Source organism: Panthera onca, chromosome A2 (genome assembly GCF_046562875.1).
Source record: "Panthera onca isolate mPanOnc1 chromosome A2, mPanOnc1 haplotype 2, whole genome shotgun sequence".
In the NCBI taxonomy this organism is placed as follows: Eukaryota; Metazoa; Chordata; class Mammalia; order Carnivora; family Felidae; genus Panthera; species Panthera onca.
The window spans coordinates 17780435-17793269 of NC_138340.1; the positions used below are offsets into that span (position 1 = coordinate 17780435).

A 12835-nucleotide genomic window follows, 5' to 3' on the forward strand; every position below is an offset into this window, starting at 1 on the left:
GCTCAAGGCCATTGGGATAGCGTCCTGGGAGGCAAAATTTGTCACACACACACACACACACACACACACACACACACACACACACCACTCTGGAAGCCCCCAGAGCCTCCAAAGGCTAGGGAGAGCCTCAACCAGAAGGTTCAGGTCATCCACACTGGCTAGTGTCCAAAGAGCCAACACCACAGACACACTCTTGCCATCTGCCACCCCTCATCAAGAGTCTGCCTTCACTCTCATCTACCCAACTCTGCCTTCCAACTTCTCTCACCAGCTTCTCTGATCACTCCCTTTCTTCCATCCCCTCTCCCAGCACCTGGGGCCGTGAACCAGCATGGCACCCCCCACCCCCCCCCCCCCCAGTTCCTTTATCCCTGGCCTCCAGCATCACAGACCCCAGGCCCTCCATTTCATTCTCTAACCTATGCCCCACCACTCCTCCACATCCATCACCACCTCAGCCCCTTGGCTAAGGTGCTGAAAGCCCATGGCTTTCCTGCCTGTGCAGCCTATGGGAGACCCTTGCCACATACCTGGAATCCTCCCCTCCTCAATTCCATTCACTCAAGTGCACACTCTTTAGGACCTACCTCACCCCAAAGGTGGACACAGGACTTCCAAACCCCATAGCACCCCTCATCTGTACACAGATATGGTACCTCCTACCCCCCATCAGGAGGGTGAACATCCCATGCACAGAGGTCTTTTCATCTCATGCCATCCTGAGGAACCATTACACAAAGGAAACAATGTCAAGAATGGAGTGACCAAATGACCAAAGGACCAGGCACTTGAGGTTCACAGAACCCATGGGGCCACCCAGGTCATACTCACTGCCCAAACCTGAGCACAGGCTCCAAGTACAGAGGGTACCTCCTGGGAAACCCTACTGGTTCCACAGGCCCCTGCTGAGAGGAGGCTCCACACAGACCCAAGCAAACCCCAGCCCACAGAAGCCCTTCCCCACAAACCCTGTATACAGGGTTCAGAAAGGGTTAGGGTTAGAAAGGAGTGGCTTTTCCAGACCTGTGGGAGTACAGAGTGCCTCCCCACTCTTCCTATTTACTCAAGGACACACAAGGCCACCTATGGCCATTTAGCCCAGGAGATCAAAGGTTGCTGTTCTCCTCTGCAAAGGGACAGGTCAGGGGTTCTCTGGGCAGTCTGCCCTCGGGCCCCCCACCGTACCTCCCACCTCAGGGAGGCCCGTCTCCATCATTGCCACTGAAAAGGCTGGTTTGGAGCCAGGCCTCGTGTCCTCAACTTATAGGATCACAAGATCTCAGGCCCCATTCAAACTCACAGGCAAAACCTAACTCTGCCTGTACCCAGGTCCCAGGCCTGCCTTGACGCCTGCCTTGAGGTTCACTCTGCTGACATGCTGAGCTCTGCCCATGCTTGTACAGGCCATCTCTAGGCTGTGTATGGGAGGACACCTAGCTCTAGGGGCACACTGGACTGCCCAAAGCTCTCTGCACAGGGACCCAGACTGGCTACCAATCCCTGATCATCCCTCCAGCATTAGAACCAGAAGGTTCTCCCCACCAGGGCAGAGAAAGTAATCCAGAAGCGGGGCAAGTAACCATTGTCAGCCGTGGTTGCGCAGGCTTGGTTCCACTCCCCGGAACCCCCAAGCTATCTGACATAGGAGGGTTGGGCAAGCAGACCTGGCAATCCAAAACAAAAACCCAAGCCTCAAGGGTAAGTTCATCCAACATGGTTCTGAACTGAGGACGAGACCAAGAGGAGATGAGAGAGGAACGGAAGGGGGCCGTGATTACTGTAATTCCAGGCTCAGCCCTTAAGTCCCAAATCTCAACCTTCAACAAGAAAAACTCCATCTGATGTAAGTATTACTTTAAATATTTAAATAACACGAACCGAAAGACATTTTATTTGGACATTAGTACAAAGTGTTGATAATTAACATAAATGAGCATTTTCTCAAAATCAAAGTACGCCTGCTGGTGAGCCACACAGATGGTGCTCAGCCTCAGGCTGAGGTTGTGTGCACCCCAAAGGCTCACTTCATTGTTGGGATTCTCTAGCTAAATTTGTATCCACGGCTATCCCCTCAGCTCCCTGGAGCCCTCTCTGGAGGGCTAGCTGGCCCTGAAGAGCACGTAGAGCACGGGCAGAGTGGCCACAAATGTCACACAGGTGACCAGTGTGCTGTAGATGGTGTTCCTGTTGACCTGAGCTTCAAGCTTCTGCTCCATGTCTGATAGTGCCAAGATCACGCTCCCCTGCTCCAGCAAGGAGCCAGGCAGGGCCCTGTCTGCTGGCCCCAGCAGGCCTGGATGTGCTGCAGCCTTCGCAAGCTGAACCACCTCAGCCGTTTGGCTGAAAGTCTTTTCCAAGCCATCAAGCCGCTCTCGTAAACCCTCTAAACATGAATGGACCTGCCTAGAATGGCTGAGCTGCTCTTTCAAGGCAGCTGAAAGGACATCTGTGTCTCTGTCTCGGGTGGGGGAAGTACCTGCCTGGGTCCCAGAGCTCAGCCCGGAGCCAGCTTGTACCAGGCCCCTTAGGTCCACCATGAGGTCGTGGAGGTCCCTCTGCTGGAGGGAGTAGCTGGATGCCTGTTCTCGGATGGCCTCCTGGAGGCTCACAGGCCCCTTCTGCGCCTCTAAGAGCAAGGCCTTCAGCTCCTGTAGCCGCACACGGTTCACATAGGTGGAGCCAGCCACACCAATCAAGGCCCCCAGAACTGACCCGATGAGGGACCAGTTCTTGGTCCTCTCAGCTCGAGTACGCTCCTTCTCGTGACTTTCCCGCACAGCCGCAGAGAAGAGGGAGAACTTCTCTCGCTCAGAGTCTTCAGCACGCAGATAGGTTGCACGAAGCCTCTTCTCCTCCTGCAGAAGCAAAGCAGTGTTATACAGCAGCAATGTGGCCCCACCGTTGGAGCTGCCAGCAGACGTCCCTGGGGCTCAGCCTCATGCCTGGCGCAGACTGCATGCTCAATAAACCCGCTGAATGAATGAAGGCAGCATAAACATGGTCAGGTGCAGGAAGCAAAGGAATTGGGGGCGGTCAAGATGAGCAATGCTACCTTCCTACCCAAGCAGTGCTGGGTCCGACCAGACACGCACTGATGACTACAGAATGTGTCCATCAGAAGGAAGTGTCTGGCCCCCTCTAGGCCAGTCCCCTCCTCCCTGGTGCTCCCTCCTCAGCAATCTGGGATCTGGGGCCCAGATTATACTGCCCTGGACTACTGACCCCGGTACTCCAAGAGAAAGTGGGTAGACAGGCTCTGGAAGCCTGGAGCCCAGAGCTTCTGGTTTACGTCTTCACCAGATCTCTGACCACCAGACCAGTCAGGTTCCCACCTTGCCCCTTGGTGATCTGCCAGGCTAGGGTCCCTATCCAATGAGGAAGGGCTGCCTTCTGAGTGCCTACTTGCAGCAGCCGGTGCTCCAGCGTAGCCAGTTCTAGGTACTGGATATCCTCTCTGGAGATGCGGTCCAAGCGGTCCCTCACCTCCTTCAGCTTGGCCTGGTGAACTTCCAAGTCCTCCCGAGCCTCTCGTACAAGCCCTCGAGCCACCATGAACACTTTCTCTGCCTGCAGAGAGAACAATGGAGGCTGTCTGCCCCTTCCCTCCACACCCACACAGGCTCAGCTCTATTCCCGACAAGGCTGTGGCTGAGGTGAGTGGGGTGTCAGTGCAAAGGGTGGAAAAAAAGAGTCCTTCAGACACAAAATCCTGGCTCACCCAGTAGTCCTCAAAGTGCAGCCCTGGGCCACACCCATCAGAATCACTGGATTTATCCATTCAAGTGGAAATAACATGCCCCTGAGAAACTTGAAAAAAGCTAATGCTCCACACAAAACCCAGCCAATCCTAGTCGGATACAAGCCACGGAAAGGAACCTAGGTTCCTAAACTGTTTCACACACGCACGCTACCTTATCTTCGCCTCTTGACGATGCCACACAAGAGGCATTGCTGTGGCCTCCATTTTACACACCCAGAAACTCCAGCTCAGCCAAGGTCATGACCTCCAAGGGGAAGAGACAGCACTGTGCCTCAAAACCTCCCACTGAACCCCCAGGTTCTTGCCACCTCACTAGCTTGGTCTGTACTAGGCAGGAATGGGAACAGAGACGACAGAATGCATTTCTGCTACCGCCAAGGGCTTCCAGCCACAGGAAGCTCTTTCCACCTCGCAGTGTGATGCTGCCTGGCCCTGGGCTTCTACCTTCACAAGGGATGTTTTCATTACACATGGGGCTTTGCGGACACTTGTAACACTCTCACCAACCCTCAGTCAATGTAGGAAGTGTTCACTGGCCTAACACAATGGATGTCAATGGCCAGGGACTCATCAGTACACAGAAACCTGTTTTCGGGGTAGACGGGTACAGTTACACAGAGATCTTCACCCCCAGTACGATCGAATCCAAGTTATCATGTGAGAAATGAGTCAAATTCATCTACCAATAGTATTTGTTAAGAAAAGGCAAACCTGGGCAAGGCTTCCCAGCACCACGTGGCTGGTAATTATTTGGCAAGAGCCTCCCAGCCACATTTCCAAGTCAGAAGGCAGGGCCAACCACCCCGGCTTCCCTCCTCACCTCAGTCACATTTCCCTGGGCCTCTCGAACTTCACTGAGTCCGACAAACTCTTCGTATCTTTCCCACCAAGTCGTGGCTGTGGACGATGCTCGCTGATGAATGTCGTGCCCCAGGGCTCTTCCCAGAGCTGTGAGGCGGCGGTACAGCCCAAGAGCCACCTCCTCAGGTCTTTTCTCTCTGGGCTGGCTAGGGCCTGGGCTGCAGAGAGTCCTGGCCATAAAGAGGTCCCTTCCAAGGAGGCCTCTCCACACCACACGGGGCGCACCGAGGACGTGCTGCATGGCAAACACAGTGCTGCGCCCTGTCATCAGGAGATCTGTAGGGGGACGCCAGACAGATCAGCTCACAGCTGAGAAAGGCTGGGCATAAGTCAGGTTTCAGGGCCTAGGGGCAGTTCTGAACTAATTTCCATGAAAAAGTCCAAACAGAGCGCTGCTCTGTTGTGCCTGGAGACAGTAGCCACTGTGGTCAGGCTTCCCCCTTGGGTGCTCCCAGACAAGAGAACACACCAGGGAAGAACATGTTTAGGAGATCATGCCTTCCATCTCCTTCCACAATGCCACCAGCCCCTCCCATCCCACCCACCTTCCCCACAGCCTCCAGGTCTCCGTTGTGACTTGGATGGGAATCCTGGTGTCCGGTTTTCTGATAACATCAAAGAAAATTCTCAGACCAGGGCTGCCTGGGTAGCTTGGTCAGTTAAGTGTCCAGCTGCTGATTTTGACTCAGGTCGTGATCTCACGGTTTCTGAGATCGAGGCCTGTGTTGGACTCTGTGCTGACAGTGCGGAGCCTGCTTGGGATTCTCTCTCTCCCTCTCTCTTCTGCCCCTCCTCCACTCGTTCTCTCTGTCTCCGTCTCTGTCTCTTTCTCTCTCAAGAGTAAATAAACTTAAAAAAAAATATTTTTTTCAAACCTGAGTTGTGTCCATGCTGACAAAGCCTCACAAATCACAGATTCATAAAGACTCCCAGGGAAACTGGGGAACTGAGGGGATTTCAGGGAAAGAGTTCTGCAAAATACCATCAAAATCAACTGCCCAGACTCTGAGGGCTGCCCCAGCACTGGGAAAGCAGAGTTTTGCTTATGTTCGAGGACACAAGTCATTCTGTACCAAGGCAGAAAATTCCCTCCTCGGCTCTCCTCTGAGAAGACAATTCCAGGGAAAAGGCAAAACAAAACAAAAAGCCTGGATCTCTACACAGAGGACAACTTTTCTTAGGTTCACACGAGCCCTCCTCTGCCCTCTGAGGCTTTCCAGGCTTCCAATCCCCCCCACCCCTCACATTCCTAACCTTCCACAAGCTTTCTCCCTCCTCTCCAACTTTAGTCCGGCTCTATAGGTCTGGTTTCTTCAATCTCTCCCTTTTCAACCTTGCTTTGTTTGGGCCCCAACAACACCCACTTCTCTTAACCTAAACAGCAGAGGGAGGCTCCCATTACCCAGTCAGGCTCTGCCTGAGCCCCAAAGCAGCAGGGACTCTGGGGACCCAAGGAGGGTCAGGTGACCCCTGCTCCCAGGCAAACCTGGACCAGTACTCCTGTCCTCTGGCCAACCCTCCTTCCCCCACCAACCCCCAACCATAACACACACAAGCTCTCAAGTATTGATGCTGGCTGTCAGAGTGACACCTAGTGGCCAAACAACCAGGCCAGAGAGAAAAGCAGAGGATGCTGGGGACAGGAAGATAAATTGGAGGAGCTTGGGTGACAAAGAAAGGGGCTCCTGAATGTAAGGTGATGTGGAATAGAGACCCACTCAGAGCATCTCAGCCTCCTATCCCCTTGTGCTGTGCTTGGAGAAGCTCAGGCCCTCTAGAAAACAAAGTTGGTTGGGTAGGGACATGCCTCCTGCCCAAAATGGGTCCGAGCTGACAGCCACGGAAGGGACATCCCCGTAACACTGGTTCTGAGCTGGTGCTGCATCCGAACTCCTGGGCCCCATCCACAAGGCCCAAGAAAGCACACAACATCCATGACCCAGGGGTCAAGCCAGCCTCTTAGGCCTCAATGCCAGCATCCACCACACATGAGCTGTGGCCCCATGACCATCCTGCAGGTGTTTCCTACATCAGAGCAAAGCAGACTCCCAGCGCTGCCAACCACAGCCCTCACTCTCCTTTGCAGCAACACTCACCAGAGAGGTGTCCACCTTGCTGTCCCTACTTCCCCAGCCCCCATTCTCTCTGGATGGCACTCCACCGAGAGGCTGCTCTCCCGGAGGCCCTGCAAAACTTCCACCTTGCCAGATCCACCAGGTGTTTCTCAGATTTCTTCTCCAACATCTCTGCAGCTTTTTGAAATCGCTACCCACCCCCGCCTCGGCTTCCTCCAACCTTCTTAGCCTCCTCTCCTGACTTCTCTACCAGCCACCCACTCTTGAACCCCAGGAAAGTCATCCATCCCTGGCAGCAATGACAGCTACAGCCTCCTGTGAAGTCCTGGCTTCCTCCCTGCCCCTCAGAGCCGTTATTCACAAGGCAACTTGAGGCTCTGTTAACTCATCATTTCACATCTCTTGTTCAAAACCCCCGACAGCTCCCATCTCACCTGCCATGAACACCAGTCCCACCAGTGGCCAACAAGCCACGGTCCTCTTGGTTGTCATCCCTTCCTCCTGTCCTCCGCTCCATGCACCCTAACATGTGAAGCCTGACTCTGCTACTTTCTCCACAGAAAGGTCCAGTCAGCTGACAGGTCCAGTCAGCTCATCCTGACTTGTACATCTTGGCTCAAACACCACCTCGTGGCAAACCTTCCTTGACCATTCCCTCCTGGGCCACCTGCTTTATTTTTCTCCATCAGACACATATTGCCTTCTTTACATGTTGCCAGGCCCCTCACTAGAACATAAGCTTGGTGACAGCAGGGACTCTGCTGTGTGAGGAAATGACTCAAGTTGTTCCTCTATTCCAGTCCCTCTTCTCAGACATCCAGCCCCCACCCCAGCCTGATTCTCAGCCCCTCCCCATTCAAATGTCCCACAAGCCCTCAGCCAGCACAGGGAAGGTGTTCCTGGCAGAGGGAAAAAGTGGAAATGCACTGGGGGTCATCTAAAACCTGAAAGGCAGCCAGTGCAGCTGGAAAATAGCAGAGGAAGGGAGAGTGGACAGAGGAGAGGCTGAAGAGGTAAACAGAGACCATATTAAGCAGGGCCTTGAGGGCCAAGTTCAGAATCTTGACCCTCCAGATCCATTCTAACACTCTATCCAGATGACTGTCTCTTACCAACTGTCCATGCCACAAACCTCCATCACCTGTACCTCGATCGCACTTGCGGCTGAAGGCTTGCTTCATTTTTCACTAAGAAAATATTTAAAAATTGGAAGACAACTTCTATAAATTCCCACCATACCTTCCCACCTGTGTCTGTTCGGTTTCCACCTTCTCTCTTATTCCTTGGGATGAAGAATTCATGCTCTAGGAAGACCAAGCTGTGGCCAGGTCCCGTGTGCTCTCCCTACCTGACACTGCTCAGTAATTGATCAGACACCCTCTCCAGCAACAGCTCCACTTCTCTGCCCCTCTGTACAGCCAAACTCCTGGACAGATCATCTGCACTTGCTGTCTCCAGTTCCTCTTCTCTCATTCTCTCTTAAACCTTTTCTAATCTGGCCTTCACTTCCACCATGCCACCGGAAATGCTCTTGTCCAGGCCACTTCCACATTGCTAAATCCAGTGATCAGTTCTCAGTCCTCATTTTACTTGCCCTATCAGCAACCTGAGCCTTGTGCCAGTTTCCTTTCCTTGAAACGCCTTCTACACTTGGCTTCCAGTCCCCACTCATCTCCTGAACCTACCCACGTGGAGTGCTGCAAGGCAAGGTCCTCAGACTCCTCTCTCATCCAGTCCCATGGCTTTAAAAACCATCTACGGATGGGGCACCTGGGTGGCTCAGTCAGTTAAGCGTCTGACTTCAGCTTAGGTCATGATCTCATGGTTCGTGAGTTCGATCCTCGCATCGGGCTCTGTGCTGACAGCTCAGAACCTGGAGCCTGCTTTGGATTCTGTGTCTGCCTCTCTCTCTGCCCCTCCTCTGCTCTCACTCTGTCTCTGTCCCTCTCAAGAATAAACATTTAAATAAATAAATAAATACCATCTAGGGAAATGTTAAAAATATTAACTATAATGATGGTTGAACAACACTGTGAATATGCTAAAACCACTTAAGTGTACCCATTAAATAGGTGAACTGTATTGTATGTGAATGGTATCTCAATAAAACCATTACTTTTTTTTAAAGTAATCTCTACATCCAACTTAGGGCTTGAACTCAAGAGTCACATGCTACACCAACCAAGCCAGCTAGGTGCCGCTCCTCCCACTGCTTTTTCCTCCCAAAACCATTACTTAAAAAACCAATCAACTAGGGGTGCCTGGGTGGCTCAGTTGCTTAAGCAGCCACCTCTTGGCTTTGGCTTAGGTCATGATCTCACGGTTGGTGAGTTTGAGCCCCAGGTCAGGCTCTGTGTTGACCGTGTGGAGACTACTTGGGATTCTCTTTCCCTCTCTCTCTGCCTCAATCTCTTTTTCTCTCAAATAAATAAATAAACTTTAAACAAGAAAAAAAAAAAAAAAAAAACCAATCAACTATATTCTGACTTTTCCAGCCCAGACCTCTCCTATAGATTCCAGGCTCATTTACTGAACCACCCAATCCACAACTCAGCTTGGAAGGTTAATGAGGATCTTCCCTTCCCAACTTGCCTTTCCCATAGCCTTCTCCATCTTGGTTGATAGAAACTTCCAAATCCAAATCAGACCAAAAACCTCAAATCATCCCTGACCCTTTGCTTTCCCTCCCATTTCATACCCAATCCATCAGCAAATGCTTCTTCCTTTCTAAAACCAAAATCCCTTTTCCTCTTAGCACCCCCCCAACCCCGCTACCACCTGGTCCCAGTGACTAACATCTTTTACTATAACACCCTTCTGACAGGTCTCCCTGCTCCTACTCTAGCCCCTACAATCTATCATCAACAGAGCAGCCAGTAGCCTTTTCAAAACACAGGCCAGACCATGTCTCTCTCTGCTCAAACTCTCCAGTCGTTCCACATTTCTCTCAATGTAAAAGCCAAATTTTCTCCACGGTCTACAGGACATCCACCTCCTGGCTCTCAGTCTTCCCTGACCTCATCTCCCACAAGTATACCTTTCCTCACTCTACTCCAATCATATGGACCTTTTTTCTCCCAGCTTTATTGACATAAAAATGACATATAAATTGCCATATCACTGTGTAAGTTTAAGATATACAACGTGACTATTTGATACACTTGATAGACGTATATACTGCTAAACGTATACCACAATAAGGTTAGCTAACACATCGTTGAAGTAATTACCATGCATGGACTTTCGTGATGTTGCTGCAACACAATAGACGATCCCCGCACAAGGCCTTCACACCAGCTATCTGCGCTGCTTGCTCCCTTCTCTTTTCCAAGTCCTGCTCATATGTCATTGCCAAGGACTCCCATCCCAGCACCCTCTACCCATTCTGTCTACCTTATTTTTCTCCACGCACGTATCACGTGACCTGCGATATGTATTTCAATTATTTACTTTGCTTACAGGCTGTCTCACCTCCCAGAATGTCAGCTCTGCCAGGGCTGGCATCCATTTGCTGATGGATTGGGTATGAGATGTGTTTTGTTCACTGCTGCATCCTCAGTGCCCCATAAAACTATCTGCATGACACTCAACAAAAACCTATTGAATGAATAAACATAATTTGCAAAAAGTTGCACCCCGGCTATATTAAAACCCAGACTCCTTCCGGTGGCCTCCAAAACCTTAGGACCGGGTGATCTATCCCCCGCCCATATATCTGGCACCTCCCTCGCATCTCCCTGCAGCTATGCTTGCTTTCTTCGGTTCCAAGAACGCGCTGAACTTCAAAGGCCTCTTCCCCCTACTCGCAGTGCTTTCCCCATGCACGATGCCAGACCCAGCGCCTTCCGGTTAAGCACCCCTCCTGGCTTCCGGACCCTTCCCTGGCAAGACAGGCCCTCGTACCTGGCGCCCCACCGCGAGAGCTGCAACCCCAACCAAGCGCCCGCCACTCAGTAGACCTCTGGTCCTTTAATGCCCGCCCCCAGAGTTGCTTCCGGCAGCGGGAGCACAGCTTCCTGACCAGGAGCCAATCAGCGGGCCCGCGCGGAGGTATAGGCACAGGGGGTGGGTAGGGGTGCTTCGCTTCCGGTGGCAGGGCCTGGGGAAGGGGCGGCAGGCGCCATGTCCGGCCGCGAAGGTGAGTGTGCCGGGGCGGCGGGGTGGAGAGGGACAGTACTCAGCGGGGACGGAACTGAGCATGCTTGTGTCGCCTACAGGTGGCAAGAAGAAGCCCCTGAAGCAGCCCAAGAAGCAGGCCAAGGAGATGGACGAGGTGAGGGCGAGCGCGGAGGCGTGGGAGGGTGCGGAGGGACTGGGGAATCTGCTTCGAGTGAACGCCGTCTGCCTCTCCTTAGGAAGATAAGGCATTCAAGCAGAAACAGAAAGAGGAGCAGAAGAAACTCGAGGAGCTAAAAGCGAAGGCCGCGGGGAAGGGCCCCCTGGGTAAGTGAGGGCAAATAGAGCTCAAGCCGGGCAAACGTTCTGAGCATCTCTCTGGTCTGTTTCCTATCTCATTGGTGAGGTTTCGAGTCTTCGTGTCAGCTACTGCGGACGACCCCCACCCAGCTTGAATTCGCAGCAGCGGGGAGCGGCGGGAGCCAGACCGGTCCTGGAAATGAAATCTCTTTTCTCCCAGGCATTCTGGTCTTCTTTTCTTTAGGGAAACAGCAGAGATGGAAACACAGAGATTCATATATCTTAGAGTTGAGTTTCCAAACAGTCTTCACTATTTCTTGCCCAAATTCGTATTTGCTCCTTTTTGCTTATGGCATTTCTTGACTTACCGCTCATATTGTTAATTCCAGTAAATACTTTTGCATACTGAGTCTTGACTTCTGAATGCGCCTAGACTAAAAGATAAAAGTCCAGGCTCCTTAATGTGCTATTGCGCTGTATGCTCTTTTAACCTAATCCCCCACCATTTTACTTCTTTTATGTAGGAAAAATGGATTATGTATCAATATTTTTCAAGCCCAGCAGCCTGAACTTTTCTGTGCTTCTTAAATGCTGTTTACATTCATCACACTAGTGAATAATTTCTTCCATAGTTATTTGTGCCCTATATGAGCTACACTGGGGCTGGTGGAGGGGGGGATGGTGGGAGTGTCATCCAGGGCTTTCCAAGACTTCTATCCCAGTGGGTTTTAATTGATTCACAAGGCTGAGATTCTAGTTACTGAGATTCCCTTTTGGAATGTAAGGTGTTTTGTACCTTCCTTTAATCTGTGATTGTGTACAGGAAGGTAAATCAGCTATTTCTTAAGGTATTTACTGTATGCCAAATATATAGTCAAATGTAAATTGAGTAAAATAAAGATAGTAAACCAGACCCCAGGATCATAATATGTACTGTGATGTGGCAGTTGAGAATGTGGACCTGGACATCAGACTACCCAGGGTGGAATCTTGGCTTTGTCACATACCAATTTATAATTTTGAACAGCACTTAACCACTAGCACTTCATTATCTGTAAAATGGGTTGATGGGGGATGAGGATTAAATGAGCTAGTGTGTGAAATACTTAACAATATAGATCCAGGCCAGGGCACAGCCATTATTTGGGCCCCTGCCTCATCCTCATTCTGATATCACCCAGAGTAGACTATTGGGAAAGTCCTATACATGCTTGTGTCAAAAAGAATGCCCAGCACAAGAGTTGAACCTTTCAATGATCCTTATAGGGCCTCTGGCACTTCTGCCATAAGGACTATATTTTTTCTTAACTGAGACATTTTTTTCCTTTTGCAGCCACAGGTGGAATTAAGAAATCTGGCAAAAAGTAAGCCGTCCCTTGTACCCGAGACAATGGGGATCTTTAATTCCATTCCTGTTTAAACATCTGGATTTCCTGCCATAGCATCTGTTGCCACCTATAGATAGAATGAAGTGTTGTCTTAGATCCTGTTGTACATTTAAGAATAAACTTTTGTAAAAAAATAATAATAATAAAATCAGTGGCTCATGTTCTCTTATCATTCAGTCATTTCTGCCTTTGTTGTGAGGTCAGAGTAAACCTAGCCCGAAGTCCTGCCAGTGTGTGCTCTTCACTCTTTGTTCTGTCCTGAACTCTGTTCCACCTGGAATTAAACCAACTCATTTGAAATGGTTGTTTTTTATAGTTGTATACCCGATGGAATA

At 51.0% G+C, this 12835-nt stretch overlaps 1 protein-coding gene and 1 long non-coding RNA gene across 11 annotated transcripts; one reads left to right on the top strand and one right to left on the bottom strand.

Moving 5' to 3' along the window:
- Window positions 1-1868: 1868 nt before the first annotated feature.
- CCDC51 (coiled-coil domain containing 51) lies at window positions 1869-10700 on the bottom strand. 10 transcript variants are annotated; one of them, XM_060630963.2, is made up of 5 exons: window positions 10600-10677; window positions 10168-10293; window positions 4581-4897; window positions 3403-3567; window positions 1869-2855 (listed from the first exon to the last, which is right to left on the bottom strand). In XM_060630963.2, the coding sequence occupies exons 2-5, from the start codon at window positions 10202-10204 to the stop codon at window positions 2100-2102; spliced, it is 1275 nt and encodes a 424-aa protein (XP_060486946.1). In that variant the 5' UTR covers window positions 10205-10293; window positions 10600-10677; the 3' UTR covers window positions 1869-2099. The 10 variants fall into 10 exon arrangements, with proteins under 10 accessions (XP_060486946.1, XP_060486947.1, XP_060486952.1 ...); XM_060630964.1 differs by lacking the exon at window positions 10168-10293 and having other exon boundaries at window positions 10600-10700; XM_060630969.2 differs by lacking the exon at window positions 4581-4897.
- A 29-nt stretch (window positions 10701-10729) lies between these two features.
- Window positions 10730-12669, top strand: LOC132678526 (uncharacterized). Its single transcript, XR_009609643.2, has 4 exons — window positions 10730-10834; window positions 10914-10969; window positions 11052-11139; window positions 12446-12669. It is a non-coding gene; the product is annotated as an uncharacterized LOC132678526 (long non-coding RNA).
- The last annotated feature ends 166 nt before the right edge of the window (window positions 12670-12835 follow it).